The 24,416-nt window shown below is 37.1% G+C and overlaps 1 protein-coding gene across 6 annotated transcripts in view; it reads right to left on the bottom strand.

Moving 5' to 3' along the window:
* Window positions 1–24,416, bottom strand: part of LOC134750666 (protein Skeletor, isoforms B/C) — a 46,853-nt gene that overhangs the window by 19,746 nt on the left and 2,691 nt on the right. For 4 of the 6 annotated variants that reach the window (XM_063685892.1, XM_063685894.1, XM_063685893.1 and 1 more), the window contains exons 2-3: window positions 3,481–3,590; window positions 2,176–2,297 (exon numbers count right to left, since the gene is read on the bottom strand). In XM_063685892.1, the coding sequence (XP_063541962.1) occupies window positions 2,176–2,297; window positions 3,481–3,590 (232 nt within the window). Of the gene's footprint in view, window positions 1–2,175; window positions 2,298–2,809; window positions 2,916–3,480; window positions 3,591–3,750; window positions 3,861–24,416 lie in introns of those variants that run through there. The other 2 variants (XM_063685897.1, XM_063685896.1) reach the window with 2 other exon arrangements.

Below are 24,416 nucleotides of genomic sequence, written 5' to 3'. Positions count from 1 at the left end.
TTGCCTGTTTTCTTGAATAACTTCTAAATTGTTTATCCTAAAATTATAAAAAAAATATATTTGAGATTTTAACAATGAGCTCTTTCATTTGATATATAACACGATATAATTTGAAAAACTTTATTTTTTTAATTTTCTCATTTACCCCCCAAAAGTGTCCGTCTTTGAGTTGAGTCACAAACTTACATATGTGTACCAAATTTCAACATCATTAGTCCAGTAGTTTCGGAGAAAATAGGCTGTGACACACGGACAGACAGACAGACAGACGAACGTTTTGCCTGTTTTCTTGAATAACTTCTAAATTGTTTATCCTAAAATTATAAAAAAAATATATTTGAGATTTTAACAATGAGCTCTTTCATTTGATATATAACACGATATAATTTGAAAAACTTTATTTTTTTAATTTTCTCATTTACCCCCCAAAAGTGTCCGTCTTTGAGTTGAGTCACAAACTTACATATGTGTACCAAATTTCAACATCATTAGTCCAGTAGTTTCGGAGAAAATAGGCTGTGACACACGGACAGACAGACAGACAGACGAACGAGTGATCCTATAAGGGTTCCGTTTTTTCCTTTTAAGGGACCGGATCCCTAAAAAATTCTCTTATTATAAATAAGAAAGTTATTTAAGTTTTAAAACTTTTTTACTGTTAGGTATACATATTTATTTGAAATATTATCAAACATGGTAGGCACTATTTCCTTTTAGCGTTAGATACGAGTACGAGTTTGACAAACGTATCGAAATGCGGGTACCTATTAGCGTGCCGATTATTCTTCAAACATGCGATGGTATCGATTTTTTAAATGTTACCGAACGCGGAACGAGGTGACTGTAGCTTTGATTTATTAAAAAGTTCACTACGATTAGTGCTTTTTAGGGCAACTGTGATTGCCACCTATAAGTATAATACCTAATGCCTATAGTCACAGAATAAGTAATAGTATTATCATACAGAACAGACACGCACCGCCCCGCCCCGACTCGAATTACCTCGCCCCGCGACAGAAATCTGGCGAACTTCTGGCGTACTCTCAGTACTATTTTTAAGCAACTTACTCACACTATGACGCATGACGCGTGTACGGACGTGCCGACTGCCGTTCAGACATGGAAACGCGAGTGATTTTTGATGCACAGCGTGTCCGCCCTGTGCAGTTCATTTACCAAATCGTGCGTGTCCGCCCTGTGCTATAGTTTATTTACCAAATCGTGAATGAGACCTTCAAATAACATAGGTTTTTTTTAACTCTTTCTGAACCTAAAAGCTATGGGGTACTAAACGAAATGTTCTTATTTAAATACAGAAAATATCCACAAAAAATCGTGTTGTACTGGTAGGTATTTTGTGGCCTATTGATTCAAACGAGTGGTGGAGAGGGTGGGATGATATATGAACTAATTTCAAATAATTAAATTAGAAAAGCTAACTAGAGATGGAAACAAAAGACATAAAAAATAGCACACAATCCCCAGGAAAGGGTGACACTAGAGTTGTAACTCAACTCACGTAGTGATACAGCTAGTTATTCTGTGGATACAGTCTTCAGTATAGGGTGGTCTTGATAATAGGTGGGACTTATCTGGTAGTAGTCTTCAGGATAGGGTATACGCACTAGCGTTGTGCTCAACCCACTAGGGTATGGCCACTAAAGTAGTACCTAGTAGTATAGTCCTTAGGATAGGGTATGGGCACACCCTCCGGTGAAGGCTGCGGCGTGTCACCGACCCAAAAGATTTTTACGTCTAAGACACTAATCTGTTAAACAAAAGCCATTCGGCCATTGTGTGCCATTGTGTCTGAGCGCGTGCCAGACGTAAAAATAATTTGAGAAAAATTCTTACTATATGCGTCAGGACAGGTCCCGTCGTACGTAACACATGGTTAATGATGTTATTCCATCTGTCCAATATCTTGGTACAATGTGTATTTGCGTGTCACATTTTGTTTAATGAGAGAGTAAGACGCAATGCACATTGGACAAAGAAATTGGACAGTTTATCACCCTTAGGCACTATAGGTAGTTGTGTTTGACCGACCTGATATTAGTTTTCAGGATGGGGTGTACGCATAGTTGTCAACTTACCTCGTAGTCTTCAGGATAGCGTGTACGCACTAGCGTTGTGCTCAACTTACTAGGGTATGGCCACTATAGTTAGACTCACCTAGTAGTATAGTCTTCAGGATAGGGTATGGGCACGCCCTCAGGTGAGGGCTGCGGCGTGTCACCGACCCAAAAGTATGCGTCAGGGCCGGTGCCGTCGTATGCAAAGCCGCGCACGAATACCTAATAAATAAAATTCGTTTTTAACTTTTTAGCATTATCTAATATAATAAATAAAAATAAAATTAACTTAAAATTTACAATTTAAGCAAAGATTCATATATATGTGATGTCAATTTTTCATTAGTGGACAAATTTCTGTCATTTTTTCTAAAAACAATACAGATATCGCGTTTCGGGATCTTTCAAATCTGCGGGGTGCGAATCTCGCACTTGGAAGGTTGATGAAAATTCACTCCGATTTATAACGTAATATACCAACTGATTGATTAAAAGTTTTAGTTTAGTTATTATCTAGATATATAAGTTTTATTTATTTTATAAGAGTAGGTAAGTACGAAGAGATGTGTCTGTCAGATCGGTCTGGCAACATTATCTATAGGTAGGTATATACATATAAATACTTGCGTTGAACTAACCAGGCTCTCGTCGGGCCACGGATGTCGTGCGTAAAAGCTGCGGAGGTTATATTGGCTCCGCTTGGCCGGCGCTAAAATTATGGTGATTGAACTAACCGTGCTCTCGTCGACTGCGTACACTTGCCCACGAATGCCGTTCGCGTACTGGTTTAGCCGGCCGATGGGCCGCACGTAGTATGGCTCCGCTCGCCGCATTGACGCTGGCGCTGGCATTATAATGCTCGAACTAACCGTGCTCTCGTCGACTGCTTACACTTGCCCACGAATGTCGTGCGCGTACTGGTTTAGCCGGTCGATGGGCCGCCCGTAGTATGGCTCCGCTCGCCGCATTGATGCTGGCGCTGGCATTATAATGCTTGAACTAACCGTGCTCTCGTCGACTGCGTACACTCTAATGCCGTGCGCGTACCTTCTGGTTTAGCCGGCCGACGAGCCGCCCGTAGTATGGCTCCGCTCGCCGCGTTGATGCTGGCGCTGGCATTATAATGCTCGAACTAACCGTGCTCTCGTCGACTGCTTACACTTGCCCACGAATGTCGTGCGCGTACTGGTTTAGCCGGTCGATGGGCCGCCCGTAGTATGGCTCCGCTCGCCGCATTGATGCTGGCGCTGGCATTATAATGCTTGAACTAACCGTGCTCTCGTCGACTGCGTACACTCTAATGCCGTGCGCGTACCTACTGGTTTAGCCGGCCGACGAGCCGCCCGTAGTATGGCTCCGCTCGCCGCGTTGATGCTGGCGCTGGCATTATAATGCTTGAACTAACCGTGCTCTTGTCGACTGCGTACACTTGCCCACGAATGCCGTGCGCGTACTGGTTTAGCCGGCCGATGGGCCGACCGTAGTATGGCTCCGCTCGCCGCGTTGATGCTGGCGCTGGCATTATAATGGTTAAACTAACCGTGTTCTCGTCGCCTGCGTACACTTGCCCACGAATGCCGTGCGCGTACTGGTTTAGCTGGCCGACGAGCCGCCCGTAGTATGGCTCCACTCGCCGCGTTGATGCTGGCGCTGGCATTATAATGCTTGAACTAACCGTGTTCTCGTCGACTGCGTACACTTGCCCACGAATGCCGTGCGCGTACTGGTTTAGACGGCCGATGGGCCGACCGTAGTATGGCTCCGCTCGCCGCGTTGATGCTGGCGCTGGAATTAAAGGACTTTGTCAATAAATCATTCTTGTAATCGCTCAGTTTTCTATCGGAATTTTTACGAGCCAAAATGATTGTGTCATTCTCTAGCCGCCCAGAAGCCTGAAAAAAGGCTCCAGTTCCATGTTAATTTGAATTTTTATTTTGAAAAATCAAAATTTCATTTGTCTTGGCAAATTTTGTTGTCTAGCTGGCTGGCTGGCTGGTTGGTTGTACTCGTAAAATGTGTCCAAGTCTGGCAAAAAGTGCAAAAAGGATTGTAATTTTATCCTACCGACTGCGCCAAATACCTAAATGTCGGAGTAAATTACACCTAATTTATATGAGGGTATATGTGTCGAAGGATAGTCAAAGATCCCACTTTGTCGCTTACCATAAGGACGAGATTAGCTTATATTTATACGGGTAACCTGTCAAAGCATACTTATGGCAAGCGAAAAAGTGGGACTTTTTGTTTGGAAGCAACACATATGAGGACCAGCGGTCAATATTGTATAAATGTTTCGTAGTATTCGATCAACTTATCCTCTACCAGCTTGGGATCCAGTAGTCCATCTAATAAAGAAAGGACTGAAGGAACATAGTGTTGACTGGTTAGATTGATTCGTGGAACATTGCCCCTAACGTATGTATTTTTTTTCTTATTTACTCGTCATCCATGTTAATTATAAGAAAGAAAGAAAAGAAAATAAAGAAAAGAAAAAAAGACATATATTGTAAACCTTCTACATACAGCGCCACTTCAGTTACAAAAAAGAACTTGATAAGATGTATTGTTTTGAAAAGATGTGTCCCGCCGAGTTTGTAGCCGGTCGCATATTGGGATACCCTCCTCCAATTGAGGGGGGGATTTAAATCTTCTCGGGGCAGAGGTGTAGGGTTAGAGCCGGCTCATTGTAATATGCCTACTTGAATAATATCTTTATCTTAATATTGAATTTTATTTCTACATTTTCGAATCTAAATCGCCTCGAAAATTGCCTTTAACTAAACGGAATTTAAAACATTCTACACCGTACCGTTCAATTCCTTCTTTGACGTAAATTCAATCAATTCTCTTCGGCTGTCAATGAAATTAATGGAACTTCGGAATAGTTCCGTAGTTCGAAACTCAGTTGAAAACAACCTACAGATCAGTATTTAATATACGTGGTATTGGATTAAATCGAATATTGCTTCAAGGTAACCGAATATCAATGAATGAAAATTTCATTGGCCATTTTATTATCCAATGTCAAGTAGGTATTAAATATCGTCACTGACAAAGTGCCAAAAATATATACACGATTTTTTCGCTTACGTAAGAGTCGTAAGACGCAGCGTTAGAAAATGGCAGAGCTCAAAAGATCCCAGATGTCAAAAGAGAACAGAGTAGCTTGGCGCAGAAGAGTGAGGAGGCCCGACCCCAAATAAAGGGAACAGGAAAGAAGAAGAAGAGACTTAAGACGCGTAAAGGGGCCCACTGACTATCAGTCCGCCGGACGATATCGGCCTGCCAGTTAGAACAAAAATTTGACAGTTTCGAACAACTGACAGGCCGATATCGTCCGGCGGACTGATAGTCAGTGGGCCCCTTAAGTTGATCCGCTATTTTTGATGCTGGATGTTTTCAGATATATTTGGCCACTTTGGCCGCTACTATCTAATTAATACTGGACTGTACACTCGTAAATTCTACATGTATAAGGAACTGTTATGAACAGGATTGGAAAGTAATATTGAATCAGAAACAAAGCGAGTCGTAGCTTTGTTTGCGTTCATATGACCGATCGGTTCATATTCTAGGTATTAATATAAACCTACTGTAGGTCTTTCTGTTCACTTTTAAATATTGGACATTATTAACCACTAGCTTTTATTTACACACAAGATATATACAGTGGTACTACGTAAACGAAATTAATAACTAGCTTAAATCTAAAATAGGCCCTTGAGGCATTGTACCAAGGATGCTGGCGGCATTTCCCCGCTGTATCGCAATGCTGATACGTTGTGCGAGAAAGCCGCCAGCTCTTCGGTCACCAGTTACGTCAACCAGACGCTTCGCGATTTCTGCAAACAACTTATGCGCGCTGGGACCCCATGGACCACTAGCTTATGTCCGTAACTTCGTCTGCGTGGAATGATGATGTTTGATAAAAATCCTAAAGACTAAACTATCTCCATACCAAGATTTTTTAAATAAAGTAAATTTAAAAAAAGCTTTCCTACGCTATATGTCAACAAAATCCATTTTATGACAAAAATGCCTTACATCATTTTGGAAAAAAGCTGATTAGATACTCTTCAAACTTATGGATCGATTTCTATGAAACCTAGTTAAGAATCACCGGAAGAAAACTCGCTTTCACGTCAAAAAACCGCATCCAAATCGGGCCATCTGTTTGAGAGCTACGATGCCACAGACAGACAGACATTGGCGTCAAACATATAACACCCCACTTATTGCGTCAGGGGTAAAAAAACCAGAAAACAATATAAAGTTTACAAATCGTCCCCATACCTCAAATCATAACCATCCCAAATCCCATGGGACAATCATGTAGAAACAGTTATCTAGGAAACGTTATTTAACTCCATTTCACCCTTCCAATTTCACCCTTGTTGCAACCACATAAGGTATACCTATAGTCAATCATATGCGTTGCGTAGTACCATCTGAGGGCCTACCACGAATACCTAAAATAGCGGGCATCTTTCTCTTTTACTCCAATTAAGTTTTAATTAGAGTGACAGAGAAAGATGCCCGCGATTTGGTAACTCCGGTGTTCGCGGTAGGCCCTGTGACACAATTACCTGACCTATTCTAAGTCTTAAAGCTAAGACATAAGGTCGACAAACAGTCAGTGTTTAACCCTCGGAACCTCCCCATCCCTTAACAGCTCGTTATTTATCTAATATCCTAAGCGGGGGTGTTTTGACTGACGACTTCATAATACGCATAAAAGAGGGACGATTACGGATATACAGTTATCTCACTGGGTGCATTTAAAGATTTAGATGTTTTAAGAATTTTGCTACTCAAAGAAAATAGTGTACCTACATATAATTATGCATATCCAGACTAGCTACTTCCCGCAAATTGGTCCCCGTAGAATGATGATGATGATTGATAAAAACTATTAATTTTTATTTTTTGTATTTTATTTTCGAAACATTTTAACAACTCTATTTAAGGCGGTTCCCTGAGCCAGAAGGCGAAAAATCTCCTTATATGATCATGTTTTTCTAAGAGGCGTTGATATTCGTAGACGTGGAAAAAATATATGTAGTTCTTGACTATATTATCTTTAATAAGCGAATTATGACACTTCGCTCGATACAATTAATTCCCAAAGTAACCTCTAACTCGAACTACACACTTTTTACAGTACCGTGCTTTTTATCTCCACCCATTATCATGCGCGTACAGTCGCCATCAGATATATCGGAGCGGCCGAGGCGCTCACAAATATCTGAACACGCCTCTATTGTCACGGCGTTAGAGTGCTTGTTCAGATATTTGTGAGCACCTCGGCCGCTCCGATATATCTGATGGCGACTGTACGTTATTGCGTTATTGCAGTAACATCCTTTAACACGTCGTAATATCCTAAGCGGTAGGGGATGTTTGATTGACAGACCCACCCTTGAGACAGGGGTGCAGGCTGCTTATAGGTTTTTAAAGGTTGTACGAGGTCATAAATATAATATGTATGATACTAATGTATAAACGCTAATATCGTTTTAACTGAAAATATTTTTCATAAGTGCTGTTTCTCTATTTATAAAAGTTAGAACATAATAGGTTATTAGGATATGTTTACGCAAAACCAGCAGTTTCAACTTAAAAAAAACCGGCCAAGTGCGAGTCGGCCTCGCATTCCAAGGGTTCCGTACATTACACAATTTAAACAATGTATTTTTTATGTGAAATGTAAGTGAAATGTAGTCTAAAAACCCCGTAGGGGTCGGATCAAAAACTAAGTAATTAAGTCCGACTCACGCTTGACTACACATTTCTAATAGGTTTTCCTGTGATCTATAGGTAAATAACTATTTTGTGTATTTTTTTCACAATTTTAGACCCAGTAGTTTCGGAGATAAAGGGGGGGGAATGGTCAGTTTTTGTATATTTTCTTGAATAACTTCTAAACTGTTTGTCCTAAAATTATAAAAAAATATATTAGAGTTTCTCACAATGAGCTCTTTCATTTGATATGTAACACGATATAGTTTGAAAAACTTTATTTTTAAATTTTCTCATTTACCCCCCAAAAGTGGTCCCCATGTTTAAATTTTATTTGTTTACGTTACATGTCCATCTTTGGGTCACAAAATTTTTACACCAAATTATAACTTAATTCGTCCATTCGTTTCGGAGAAAATAGGCTGTGACAGACGGACAGACAGACAGACGCACGATTGATCCTATAAGGGTTCCGGTTTTTCCTTTTGAGGTACGGAACCCTAAAAAGTAAAAAATGTTGTACCCAAAGGGTAAAAATAAATACGGGACCCTATTACGATTATTATTAAGACTCCGCTGTCCGTCCGCCTGTCTGTCTGTCTGTCCGTCACCACAGGCTGTATGAACCGTGATAGCAAGAGAGTTAAAATTGATGATGTATTTCTGTTGCCGCTATAACAACAAATACTAAAAACCGCCTAACTATAGTCGGGATATTTCCAAAATTACCAAATTTTCACATTGAATAATTTCGGAAACTTCTCATATTTTACAAAAATCGTCGGAGTCGGAAATCGAAATTTCGGAAATTTTCCGTTTACTAAATGAAAGTTTCCTTAATTCTCTATGAAAATATCCTGACAGTTTCGGGAATTTTTCCAACTTTTTTGAAATTTTCCGCAAATGGCACATCAGCTGTACACTACGTATTTTCACAATTTACGATAAAAAGTAAGAGATACCTACACGTTTTTCTTGCAGAAGAAAATATAATGTCTTCAATATATTAAATATTTGTTTCCTAATCTCATTTTCTCTCAGTTTGTTGAGGGGGTTGCTAAGGTCGCAACTTTTGTAATAAACCCGTGTAGCTTTCTGATAATACTTAGCATTGGTTCGTAATACTTTAGCTTTTTTATCAAACGGCGAAACCTTGGTCTTAAGGCCCGGCAGGATCGTGATCATGGAGACTATATAAAGGAGCCAAATCTCTATGTATGAAAAGTGTCCATCAAAAAACAGTAATTAGGCGGCGCCACCATACACCGAAATGCTACCAAAACAACCTACGTAATTTGGTCGGGTTATTTGTTGGTTCATGTTATACTCATGTCCCAGACCCTAACTAGCGCCACCGGAGAGATTAGGAACCATTATTTAAAGCTGAAAGCGGTCACTTTTGCAACAATTCTGCCATAAGAGATTGGAATCCTTTTCTATACCATCCATAATCGTGATCTTCTCTTATTCCAAAGAGGTTATAATAAGATAGAGCGGTACTGTCATAGTAAATTTTGTAACCACAGTAAATTCACTGCCATCTATCGACACACCTTAAAACTAAAAATGAAGATTTATAAAAATACGATAAAATGTATTTAAATATGGATAAATGATAATTTTTATTTGCATAGATTAGATTAGATATATTTATGTCTTAAAGAAAAAGGCACAGTATTTTACAAAAAGGCATAAAACAAAGGCTTTCACTAAAAGATCGTCAACTTAAGATTAGAACAGAAATCAAATAATATAATATAAAATTAATAAATAAAAAAAATGTCACAAAAAAAGAGATTAATTATTTTTATGATTTTGATCTTTGTTCTTTCACTGATATGCGTTAAAATTGTTAAATAACAAACGAAACTGTCAACGCCATCTATACGACAGTAGGCCAAAGCTAGTAGCGCCCTCTGATCGAGAATCAAATTTTCTTGATTTTCGAGGCACGTTTTTTCCATAGACTGTATCCATCTATTACGGAGTTATATCTATCTTTGTTCTCACTGAGCGTAAGAGTGAGCGAGATGGATGTGCGTCCTCGGGACATTTCGGGCCCCACAGCCCGACCCCTCACGTACATTTATCGCAGTTTTGTCTCGTTTCGATACCCGTTTGTCTCGGGGACGGCAATTTGCTAAACGACGGGCCACGAATGCTGTTTAGGCATATTGAGGGACGTTATATGTCATTTATTTAAAAGGTTCGTCATGGTTTTTCTTGAAATCGGCTATATTATAAAAAGGCAAGAAATAACTGTGCATAATTCTTATTTTTATTCAACATATTTTTTCAAATTTTTTATAAAGTCCAGGAACAAATAGGTATCTGTGCTCATCACACAAATAAATGCCCTTACCGGAATTCGAACCCAGGACCATCGGCTTCACAGACAGGGTCACTACCCACTAGGCCAGACTGGTCGTCGTCGTTGGTCGTCGTGGTGATAATAACTCTCTCCAGGCTATCCGAGGAGCGACGTGAGAGGTGTGTTAAGACCTATCTTAACAAGTAGCAGATAAGTAGGTATTAGCATACCTAAGTACCTACTTACCTAATCTAGACAGATTAAGTCTCTCAATCGTCCTATGATATGTAAAGGTGACATCTACTGAAACTATTGTGTACTAGTTTAAGTGCTCAATAAGCTGTTAGCTATGTCAATGTATGTAATAGTTCCTAACCAATCCGTAGTGTCATAGTGTGGCGCTGTACTTTACTATATAAGCTTCTACATGTATGTAGATAAGCCCACTTTTTCTAACCAGCCTTCTGTAAAACATTAAATTAAGATATCAGATTCTCTGCTTTCATTTGGTCGCCATTACCTCCAACGCTGAACAAGGTGTTAAGACATTAAGTCCGCCGTTATTACAATTTTATATCGTGCAATAAAGTTGAAGCAATAAAATAACGTCGACAGGCGGTTCGTTGCAACCAAAGATAGATATAACTCCGTAATAGATGGATACAGTCTAAGGAAAAAACGTGCCTCGAAAATCACGAAAATTTGATTCTCGATCAGATGGCGCCACTACCTCTGGCCTACTCTCGTATAGAGGGCGTTAATGGTTTCGTTTGTTATTTAACAATTTTAACGCATATCAGTGAAAGAACATGGGTCAATATCATAAAAATAATTAATGCAAATAAAAAAATCATTACTCATATTTAAATACATTTTATCGTATTTTTATAAATCTTCATTTTATGTTTTAAAGTGTGTCGATAGATGGCAGTGAATTTACTGTGGTTACAAAATTTACTATGACAGTACCGCTCTATCCTATTATATCCTCTTTGGTTGCAACTGACCCTAAGGCTAAGCCAACCCTACACATTTTTTTAACGTAAATCATTTCCTTCACCTACATATCGCTCGCTTAGTGATAAACGGGAACAAGACGAAAAACGAGAATTGTGGTAAAACGCGTTCAAAGATTTCTTCGTCAGCGCATGACACTTTCCCTAACTTATTTTGTAAACTTTTATTACATATATCATTGTTTGAGTTATAATTTACATTGTATATAGTAAACCAATATATATATATAGTAAAAAATACTAACCCAATCCTAACTTCAAACATTACCCTATAAAGACGCAAAATCAATGGACCGCTTTCTCAACGTCTCTATCGACCCTCCACAATCTCCACATTCCGAGTGCCACAAAGGGTTACCTTACCGCGTCTTATTTCACACGCGCACTTTCGAGTGTTGACGAGTCACACTTCCAGCTGAGAATTTGAATCGTCCTTTCAGACTGACGAAGCGTCTATTTTACCGGAGATATTCAGAAAAACTGGGGTAGGAAAAGCTAAGAAAAGTTATACTGAATCATAAAAAAATAGCCAATGAAAACGCACAGTTTAACTACCTACTTAAAACGTAAAAGGTAATAGTAATAGGGCCATGCAATTTGAAACATAATAATGACATTTATTCTTCAAATTTTGTATAGCTCCACTTAAATTTTTCTGAAATTCAACTCCTGAAAAGGGTGGGAATGCTGAAAATAGGATTGTACTTGTACGTTTTTAATGACTTTGACACTGTTAAAGTATCGGGCTGTGGTTACTAATCATACTGATAAGAAATAGTCAACATAATGTGGTTTTTTCTATAAAAAGGGGGCCTTATTGTCAATGGCGCTTACGATTATAAACGATGCTCTGATATAAATACAATGCCGCGCGACGCTGTGCGGCGTAATTTAAGCGCCATCGACAATAAGGTCCCTTTTCATAGAAAATGCCCCATATTTCGGCGTGATTTTATACCTAGTATATGATATAGGTACCTACGCTTTTTTTATTGTTGTAAGTTTACGTGTTCCAAGGTAAATAGGCTAGGCGTTCCTAGATATTTTAGGCTATAATACTCAGAATTACGACCACTAATTGATTTTACTACTCTACTCGAAAATAGTACGAATATATATTGTATTGTATTACTGATTGTAGATGTTTCTCAAATTTTGTCATTTCTGGATTCTACTTAAAATTATTACGTACTGTATGAACTTTATGTTGTTGTTGCTGTGTCCGGGCGTCGACACTTTTCATTTAAGTAAAACTTGAATGTAATAATATGTAGCTGTGTAACAAGTGTGATCCTGTTTTCCATCTCTTATGAATTGTTGCTACTTTGTATTGATAGCTGTTGGAACTCCAAAATATAAATAAATAAATATCGCGACGCTTTATTTCTCTTAATACTAAATAGTGCTCATGATTCTGTGTAGGAATAAGCTAAAATGTGGTATTTTCTATAAAAAGGGACCTTATTGTCGATGGCGCTTACGCTATTATCAACGATACTCCGATATAAATACAATACCGCGCGACGCTGTGCGGCGTAAGCGCCATCGACAATAAGGTACCTTTTCATAGAAAATGTCTTAAATATATGGGATCCTACACATAAACACATTGACAATTAAGTCAAAAACAAGTACCTGTATTGTGTACAATAAAGTGATTACAGTTGGTAAAATTTTACAAATCCGAATACGCTATCGGGTTATAAAAAGGCATTTCTGTTTTACGATGGAGCAGTGAAGGGTTAGTAGTAAACTTTATGGCGGCCATTTTGAAATGAGAGCTTTTTATTTTACGTTCAGTTAACAAAATCGCAGGCCAGTGGATGCATTAGATTTGGGTCTCTATTGTTTCCCATAAAGTTTTAAGTCATAATGTATTGTTTGTCCGCATTTTGGTTACTCATAATTTATTTATTTAGGTAATGTAACTTTTCAGGATTGTTATAAAACAAACATAACCTAACCTATCTATAGGTAACCTTACAAAAATCCTGAAAAGTTAACGGTTTCAGAATTATGACTAATGATAATCTGAAAATCATTACATTATCACTTTTAATAATTATGTCAAACGAAGGGACCCCATTACATTTTTAGAGATTATTTACAAATAGTTACCTATAGGTATATTTTCATATAACTAGCTAACTGCACTGCACCCAAGCCATTTATTGAAAGCTGTACACTAAACTTTTTTTTAAATTTGGAAATATGTTATTTCCACTCACAATCGATGGCTCTTTCGATCCTAAAAGAAGAAAAAGTGTCCCAAGATTTTCAATTACATTTCATTTTCAATTTCATTATCATTTATCATTATCATTGTCCATTTTTCATAAAGTTTGTACGAGGACGCTAACGGAATGGAAGGAATGAAACATGTATGGTGTGTCACCTTTTTATCCTATCAGGATCGAAAGAGCTTGTGATTCTAAGCAAAGATAGATATAACTCCGTAATAGATGGATACAGTCTAAGGAAAAAACGTGCCTCGAAAATCACGAAAATTTGATTTTCGATCAGATGGCGCCACTAGTTTTGGCCTACACTAGTATAGAGGGCGTTGACTGTTTCGTTTGTTACTTATAATTTTAACGCATACCAGTGAAAGAACATGGGTCAATCATATAAAAATAATTAATGCAAATAAAAAAATCATTTATCCATATTTAAATACATTTTATCGTATTTTTATAAATATTTATTTTTAGTTTTAAAGTGTGTCGACAGATGGCAGTGAATTTACTGGGGTTACAAAATTTACTATGACAGTACCGCTCTAGTATAAGTTACTCTATGTTCTAAGTAAAAAAAATAGGGTAGTAAACTGGAGATTTATACCCTCAAAATTAAATAAGAATCTCCACAAAAACAAAAAAATAAAATACACTTTTAAAACACTCATTAATATTTCATTCACTCATCCCATATCCTAAAGCTCCCAAACCCGCCTCTTAGCTTTAAATCCTTTATCAATCCTCTTCCGTTGTCCCCCGTTTTCGCAAATCGTATGCACCCCAGCGTAGCTAGTAGCATAGAGTAATCTTTGCTAGTAGCTACTGACATTGCTTAGCGAGGGAACGCAAAAGTGAAGAGAGAACGCACGGACGCCTAACCTAGTAAATAGTTGGTGTTATAGTAACTTCCTACGAAGCAAGAGGTGCCGGTATATATATATATATATATGTGGCATTTTCTATAAAAAGGGACCCTATTGTCGATGGCGCTTACGCCGCACAGCGTCGCGCGGCATTGTATTTATTTCGGAGCATCGTTTATAATGGCGTAAGCGCCATCGACAATAAGGTCCCTTTTTATAGAAAATACCACATATTATTATATATCATATCTATTATATAATTATGTATATTGTCGTCTAGTAGTAGTACCCACAACACAAGCCTTATGTGAGCTTACTGTGGGACTCGGTCGATTTGTGTGGTAAGATTCTCCATCACTTAATCCTGATCATAGTGTAGTGTAAGTGAGCGAATACGTGAGAAAGTGAATGTGTCATGCGTAAAACAGGGACATGATTAGTGATTTATGTACTGTGTCGAGTATCAAGTGAAATCAAAGCAACTATTACCTATTTATTCTGTGATCAGTGTGTTAAGTAAGTAGATCTCGTAACGCACCTATGTCACATGCCAATCATGCTCGTCCTCGTTGCATTCTAAAAGAGCCAAGCTGAAGAGGCTTATTCCTATTTTGATAACATGATACAAATACCAATACAAATTTATTTATTTGTCCGACATAGGTGTATATACTGTCCGCGCGCGAATTCCGTGCACGGCTGAGGAATGTTAGGAATGTTGGGCGTCATGACAGGATTTGGATTTGTTATGGATGTGATTTATCAATATCAAAACTGACATTAATTCAACATTTTTTTTTTTCAATTAAAGCGGCACTTGGACACTGACATATCATATCAATATCAATTTACATTGCATTTATAATACTTATTAGTGTAAATTTTATTTTTATACACAGGTATATGAGAATTTATATTAATTAATGTAAAAAAACCGGCCAAGTGCGAGTCGGCCTCGCGCACGAAGGGTTCCGTACCATTACGCAAAAAACGGCAATAAAATCACGTTTGTTGTATGGGAGCCCTACTTAAATATTTATTTTATTATGTTTTTAGTATTTGTTGTTAACTTGTTATAGCGGCAACAGAAATACATCATCTGTGAAAATTTCAACTGTCCAGCTACCACGGTTCTTGAGTACAGCCTGGTGACAAACGGACAGACAGACAGGCCCGACTGCACTTTTAATATTTATATTTTATTATACTCTGCTGACTCCTATTCCTTTTATGTTTGACATTATCTTTTAATTTGTTGTTAATTGTTGCCAATTGTATTGTTTTTTATTATTATTCTTTTTTATTATTATTAATGATTTTAATATTTACTTATATCATAGAGTAACTTATACTAGAGCGGTACTGTCATAGTAAATTTTGTAACCCCAGTATATTCACTGCCATCTGTCGACACACTTTAAAACTAAAAATGAAGATTTATAAAAATACGATAAAATGTATTTAAATATGTATAAATGTTTTTTTTTATTTGCATTAATTATTTTTATGATTTTGACCCATGTTCTTTCACTGATATGCGTTAAAATTGTTAAATAACAAACGAAACCGTCAACGCCATCTATACGACAGTAGGCCAAAGCTAGTAGCGCCCTCTGAACGAGAATCAAATTTTCTTGATTTTCGAGGCACGTTTTTCCTTAGACTGTATACCCATCTATTACGGAGTCTATCTTTGCTTATATTTTGTATGACATGTCAAAAGTGCTTATTAATTTATTATTAAGCCTACTTGAATAAACGATTTTTGAAGTTTTGAGGCAGCGGAGTCTTAGTAATAGGGTCCCGCTTTTACCCTTTGGGTAAGGAACCCTAAAAATTGAGTGGTCGCGTAGGCGATTATTCTTTAAGCTATACAGCGTAATATTCGGAATATGGGACCATCCGTCTTACGTTAAGTGCCACTTGGACACCCTACTGTTTTACTCGATTATTGCAGTTTGAGAAAGAGGGTAGTTTAATGATTGTTATCGTATTATATTTCACTTTTGTTACTTAACTAAAATGGGAAATAAAATGGGATCTCTATTAATTAGGTTAGTTGCGGAAAAAATATTTATCGATTTAATTTATAAGCTTTTTACGCATGATTTTCGTTATATTTTACTGTAACGTGTAACTTAGTTTAGTTTAATTTTTTTTTATTTGATGAATAGGTTGACAGGTTGGACTACAATTCTTTTTCTTTCTTGCAATATTATAATAGCGCCAATAAAATTGTACAATATTTTTATGTACAATACAGAATATTCTTATATATAAAAAAAAATCAAATTTCTTTATTTCATAAAAATGTACATTTTTGTGATAAATGTATTGACAGTGCACTGTCATTATGTCAATTTCCTTAAATTTATATGTAGTGAGTCTCTAAGGTTTATTTTATATATTGCTCGAATTACTTACATGTTTATTAGGCTTCTAACAGGAACACCCATAACTGACTAAAACTAAAAATACATAAATATTACGGAAAAATCTTACACAAATCGACCTAGACTCACCGTTCAGTTATATCTTTGCAATATGGCAAAAAACCGGCCAAGTGCGAGTCGGACTAGCGCACCGAGGGTTCCGTACTTTTTAGTATTTGTTGTTATAGCGGCAACAGAAATACATCATCTGTGAAAATTTCAACTGTCTAGCTACCACGGTTCATGAGATACAGCTAGCCTGGTGACAGACAGACGGACAGCGGAGTCTTAGTAACAGGGTCCCGTTTTTATTTTTACCCTTTAGGTACGGAACCCTAAAAATGGTTCAAAAATCCTAAACGGACGATTGTTCAAAAATCTACCCATACTGCAATACCGGATCCCCTACGATACAAAGTATACGTATAATGTGTATACTGTTGTCATAGACTACCACTCACAGACACCGCTTTTAGAAGGTACCTAAACAATTTGTATACTTAGATGAGTAATAACTTATTATAACAGTATGTAAAGAAAGGGAGCCTATATCTTGCCAACAAACTGTTATACAGTTTGGCGGAGATTGTACCAATTTGAAAAATGTATGTTGTTTTTATGTTTTTTTTTTAATGGAGAGTTTACGAAGACCGAAACGTCTTTTCACGCATGCGCTTGAAAAATATTAACCGCGAGCTGTACCACATTTTGTCCTACAGAATTGTATAAACTACTTAAGTAAATCCATGTTTAGCTCTAGAATGAAATGTTAAAGAAATGCAAAAGAAAACAGCATGCAGTTTCAGGAATCTAAAACAGTATCAGTCAGCATTATTATTAGCGGATAAAACAAAAAGGAGATCCTACCCGAATCGAATATTCTTCCAAATACTTTTACCTTACCTTAAACCTTAAATTTTACGGGCGACTAAAGCCGAAATCGCACGACCCCTAATGAGATAGTCGTAGTTATCAACGTAACAGCGTGACAATGAAAATATCTGTCTCTTTTAATGCAGCGGTGTTAAAAATGTACGTCTCTACGCCGTAAGCATGGACGCACTCAAAATAATCGGTAATGGTGGGAACCATTGTGGAGCACCAATGTGTGGTGATCGCAAGTCTTAGGTCGCGGACTGGACGCAAGCGGCGCGCGGCGCGGCGAGCGGCCAATCAAAGCCATTCATTCATTGCACTTGACCAAAGATAGATATAACTCCGTAATAGATGGATACAGTCTAAGGAAAAAACGTGCCTCGAAAATCAAGAAAATTTGATTCTCATTCAGAGGGCGCTACTAACTTTGGCCTACTGTCGTATAGATGGCGTTGACGGTTTCGTTTGTTATTTAACAATTTTAACGCATATCAGTGAAAGAACATGGGTCGTAATCATAAAAATAATTAATGTAAATAAAAAAAAATATCCATATTTAAATGCATTTCATCGTATTTTTATAAATCTTCATTTTTAGTTTTAAAGTGTGTCGACAGATGGCAGTGAATTTACTGGGGTTACAAAATTTACTATGACAGTACCGCTCTAGTATGACTAAATCTATGAACGGCCTTGATTTGCTACTCGCCTCACCACGCGCCGCTTTGAGTCCAGTCCAAGTGCTTGCTTCATCTCATTGGAAAGTGATCTGTGACTATTGCATACAAAGCGATAAGGGTCCCCACCTGGGGTGCTGATCAAACATAATACCAACTAAACGAGGGCGGCGGTGAAATAACGATGATTTTATATCACTTCTCATTTTTAAGTTAGAATGACGTTAAAATATCCTCCAATTTTGGAATTTCTCCTTTATAAAGGACTTAGGGATCCAGATCTGCTCTACTACTTTAACTTTGCTAGAGGCAGGATAAAAAACCGGCCAAGTGCGAGTCGGACTCGCGCACTGAGGGTTCCGTACAAACCTGTAGGTATATGTATAAGTAAAAGTTCACCCATCACGACACAATCGAGTCATATTTTTTAATATGAATTTCAATTTAATACCTCTACGCGTTCATGAGGAAAGGGGTAGTAAGTTTAAAATTATTAAAAATATTTTTATTATATGATGTAACTAAAAATTTACGGTTTTCGCAATTTTTCGTTTATCTGAGCTATAAGACGTTGCTTTGTACCAAATTTCAAGATTCTGAGTTCACGGGAAGTACCTTGTAGGTTTTGATTCCCTTGCGAGTGTCGAAAATTTGCGGCATAAACGGTTGTATCTTTTGATTGCGTTGGCTTAGAAGTTTGATTTTTTCACAGCTCCAAGGGACAGTAGACCTGAGTATTTGATATAAATTCCAACTTGATACCTCCACGCGTTCCTGCGAAAAAGGGTCTAGACAGACAGACGGACGGACAACAAAGTGATCCTATAAGGGTTCCGTTTTTTCCTTTCGAGGTACGGAACCCTAAAAATTACCAAAAAAACATAATTCTAATGCCAAAACCTGCCGGAGCCAAAAAACGAAGTTTAGCACGGACTCTACCGATAATACAGTTTCGGCGCCGCCGAAAGTTTTGTCAATTTTTGGCCGGTCGAAACATGATTTTTATTCTGAAACCTGCAAAAACTGAAACCCTGGTAGGAAACTAATTTATTAACTTATACCTATAGCTGCAGTATAGCACAGGGCGGACACGCCAAACGTCAAAAATAATTTGCGTTTCTTTGTGTAAACGGCACGTCTATACACGCGTCATGCGTCATTGTGTGAGTAAGTTGGTTAAAAACAGTACTGCGCGTTCGCCAAAAGGTCGTCAATCTGCTGTCGCGGGGCGAGGGCATTCGTATCAGGGCGGGGCGGTGCGTGGCCGTTCTGTATGATGCCTATAGTATTTATACACGTAACGTAGGTAAAGTCTGTGTTGCTATTACGCTAATCCTGTAATCCTTCGTGTTCAACAAATGCTTCTGGGTCTCAGGAGGTTATCACACCGATGTGATTGCTGCAGGAATTACGTAGATCGAGCGGGACATCGCTATAGACAAGCATAGCGCTGTTTCGCTCGCGCACGACGGTTTTGCTTATCTGAACGAAAATAACAGTACTTTTATTAAATACCTATTGTTAAATATTTCCGTCGCAAGTTCCAATGTCCTTTTAAAAGAACAAATTTAAACCTATTGTTATATTTCGTGAAAAGGAAAACTCAGCTCGGCCATCGGAATTCCATGGTACAACGCCCCCCTTTCAAAATTGACTTGAAAAAGGGTCGATATAATAAGCGCTACAGTTTTGCTACAAAACTGGCCAAGTGCGAGTCAGACTTGGGCCCGAGGGTTCCATGGCAAAGAAAATTCACATATAAAAGTAAACAAATAATATTCCTCAATAATGGAGCGTAAAAATATTCCTCAATATTATTTATATTTCTATTTATATCTTATATTTATATTTCTGTATGAAATTTCATCTAACTCTCAAACTGCCAAACTCGACGAAGGGTAACGTAACCATGGTAACACGTAATTTAATTAATGTCGTATCTTGTTGATTATCAGTATCACATCATGAGTTGAAAGTTGAAACTCGACAGAAATTAAGAAGAAAATTAATAACGAATGTTTTCGCGTATTGGCTAAATTTTGTTTACATCTATAAAAAGTAATAAAATCGAGTTTAAACTGGCTAACTATATTTACAAACATTACATTAATAAATTACATTAAAATTAACTATAAACTACCAAGACCAAATGCGGTAGTTCGCAAAACTCGCGCGCTTGTTGATGTCAACTTTAGCCAGTCTTCTCCGAGACCACGGGGACAACGCCCGTCCCCGAAACGTCGGAGTTAAATTTAGAACTTATTTTACGCGATTAAGTCCCGTCGTTGTGAACAATAATAAATTAAATTAAAACTAAACTTACAAACATTTTCAAAAAATAAGTACAATATTTTCCAGAGATGACTTAGTGGTGAAATAAATACTTATAAAATAAATATAATAATAAATATAAATATAAGTTGGCAACTTTAAACGTTTTTTTGTTAACCCAAAAAAAGATAGGTATGGTACCTAATTGTTTTATCACAGAGTTCCTATGGCCACCTCATGTAATCATCAACAGATCAGAGAACATTTCTAATTCTTTAAAATTGTATGATAAGTCTAAGAAAAATTAAATGTAGGTACAGGTACACAGAAGACACGCCGGTTTTCTTAAACGTTTTTGACCCTAATTAACCTACACTCAAGGTTTAGCTTCACATTCAATTTCCAGTCAGTTTACGAGCTTTTTGGTCCCATCATTGTCATTATGACAATACCAGCAATTCCAGCAAACAGAGATGTTTGGTTTCTAATTAGAAGTAAGTAGGTACGTGAGAATCATCCATTTAAATATTTGCCTCTTTATTTCGTCGTACGCGGGAAACTGTCAAGGTTTCGTTAAGTAAGGGACATTTAGAAATACGAAATAAGCAGCGTTGTACCGCAATCTCGACAAACAACAATCTAATTAAACAATAAACTATGGCTGCTCAATTTTAAGAGGATAGTGGGGGACGGGTTCTCCATACAAACTTCTCTAGTCTCTATTTTCCCCTTCTGATATTGAGTTTCCGTAAAAAAATAGTTTCATACAATTTTACGTTTGTATAAATATATATATTGGGTCTCTATTGTTTCCCATATAGTTTTAAGTCATAAGTCATAATGTATTGTTTGTCCACATTTTCGTTAGTCATATTTTGGTTTTTCTCAGTAACGCGTAACTTTTCAGGATTGCCATAAAACAAACCTAACCTATCTATAGGATAAACCGAGGAAAATCCTGAAAAGTTAACGGTTTCAGAATTATGACTAATGATAATATGACAATCATTACATTATGACTTTCAATAATTATGTCAAACAAAGGGACCCCATATATCCCCATTTATATTAATTAGCTATGCCTCTTCCTTTGCTTTTCTCGGTTTTTACAAGCTTTTATTTAACTTGCCAGCAATTTACTGTTACCAGTACAATTTGAGACTGGGTTAACCGGGTTAGTAGAATGGTGCAAGTGGCGCTTAGTTTGTTAGTTAGTGAAGGTCAAATCTTGGAAGCTAAATATGACCCCTTCCCGATTTCCGATTGAGCTGAAAATTTGCACACACATAATGTATATCAGGTGACAATGTAATATTATGATGACATCGAGCTGATCTGATGATGGGGACAGGAGGTAGCCATAGACACATAGGAACTCGGTGATGATACATCGGAACCTATGTAATTGTGTTTGGGGTTTTTAGAATTGTCTCGATGAGCATTAGTTGCCTGTGGTTAAAAAGTACAGTCAGCGATAAAAGCTTGTACCAAAAATGATATGTTTGGCAAAAATTTATTTAACTGCAAACTACTCTTGATTTTAATAATAAAACTTCCGTGACGCACAGACATATTAAATAATATATTTATTATGTTACTTCTCTTGATCTCTACAATTATATAGTAAGCTACAAGAACCAATCTCTATCTTTTAGATATTTGCCGAAAGATGTTGATTATATCAGAAACAAGACATTGTTTACATTTACAACAACCGAACACCTTTGCCTATTATAGGTACCTAAAATAAAACGCACGCAGTTGATGGGATCCCACATCCTGCTCAGTGACCTTCGACTAACATAGTGATTCTAAGGCTTTTGTACAATCCATTTTTTGTGCAATGCCATCAATTCTTTTGTGCAATGTCCGTGAGATCCGTACATAAGTCGTGATTTGTGATAAAGTTGGACCAAGCTAAGTTGGCAGCGAGTTTGATCCCAGACTGTGAAAGTGAACATTAATTAATACCTACTCATATATGCACTTTTAATGCACATCGTCGTCACTTAAAGTCATAACGCGTTTATTTCGCCGCTAGGGGCGCTAGTGTAGATGGAGGTCTTTCAAAATGTCAAATGCATAGAAGTTTTGGGGGTTTCAAGCTTTTTTTATCAGGAATGTTCTTCTTCTTCTTCTTCTTCTTTTAAAATTATGGCTTCAGCCCAGTGGGACTATTTCGCCAGTATCAAGGTATTGAGAGGTTTACAAACGACAAAAATTGTACGGTTGTACAAGACAGTGTACGGTGATTTGTTAGCTCTTGTAAATCGATAGCTAGACTTTACAAGAAGCACGTGGACTACCGGCCGTTGACTCCAAGATGGTGGTTAAACGCGCTTCAAAATTAATTCTCCATTCACTGCACACTACCACATTAGTTTACTGTATAATAAGCTATCGATATTACACTTTAAACAATATTAATAAGCAAAAAACAAAGTAATTAATCACGATGCTAACTATCAAGATGGCGCTCGAACCGGAAGTCCCATCAGGAATGTTCACTCCTTATTCATAATTGTGGTAAATCTTTGTCAGACAGACACACTTTCGCATTTATAATATTATGGATTGTACATATATCAAAGATAGATCCTCTTTGTACATATTCAACATTCAACATTTTATTTTTAACTTTCATAATAGAATAATTCAAAAACATAATTTTTATTGGAACTCATGATGTTAGCACACATGTCCCGACTGACCTAGGGAAAATCTAATTGACGCAATAATGGAAATCTTGGCCGTCTGACTTCATGTATGTAGGTACTAGGTAGGTACCTAGTCAATAAATAGTTCCAGTTTTGAACTAAGGTTACACACATCACGAAGTGTGGAAATCCTTGCATCTGACCTGACCTACTTCTACAGAGCAAGTTAAATTAGCTTCAGATAACTGGATCACCTTGCTAAGTTTTGCCATTAATCCTACTTGCTATTTGGTTAGGTTTGGCATTAGATCATCCCTGGTTCTGACTTTTGTCTTTTATTGTGTATGAAGCTTTCCTGTGAAAAGTGTCTGGTATGTACGTGAGGCAATTTATTTAACACTAAAAAGCTATGAAACAGATATGTGTGCCTATTTCAACCAAAACGGTAGGTAATGTCGGTTGCCAACAAGGTGATATTTCGATAAAGCTTTCATTTGAAATCTACCTTATCGACAACTGACAATGTGGTACGTAACTTACTCGTACTTTCTATCGAGTACTGACGTATTTAGTGCAAGCGAAATTTATAAAAAGTAAATTATGTAGACGTTATTAGCGTATATGTGTATGTGAGTGTTGACACTGTCATCAGTGACTCGTAGTAAGGGTACAGGTCCCACCACATTCCATAGAATTAGGTACCGACAAAATCTAAGCAGCTCGATCGTAACAACCTACAATTGTGGTTTCCTATGCGATGACGTTATTGACGCAACACCACGAATTCGAACTTAAGATATCTATTTTGTATAAATATCTATTAAATATAACATCATTTTATTGCTAGGATATCACAAGAGGAAACATCACTTATCGATGCTTTTTAAATAACTAAAAATTCTTTAAATAATAATTAATTCTTATTAATAATTGTATAACTATAGGTATTGTATTGTGTGTGTGTATGTGTGTGTATTGTATTGGTATTTATTAATAATTGTATAATTTTTGACATTGCATTTCTGTATTTTTGACCTGTGTGATTATGAATAAAACTATATTTAGAATTGATTAAATAAATTGAAATTACACATCAAAGAAAATAAAATAAATATTATAGGGACATTCTTACACAAATTGACCAAGTCCCACGGTAAGCTCAAGAAGGCTGGTGTTATGGGTACTCAGACAACGATATATATAATATACAAATACTTAAATACATAGAAAACGCCCATGACTCAGAAACAAATATCTGTGCT

Source organism: Cydia strobilella, chromosome 20 (assembly GCF_947568885.1).
Source record: "Cydia strobilella chromosome 20, ilCydStro3.1, whole genome shotgun sequence".
In the NCBI taxonomy this organism is placed as follows: domain Eukaryota; kingdom Metazoa; phylum Arthropoda; class Insecta; order Lepidoptera; family Tortricidae; genus Cydia; species Cydia strobilella.
Note: the sequence above shows the minus strand (reverse complement) of the source record. Positions and strands in the feature narration are given on the sequence as shown.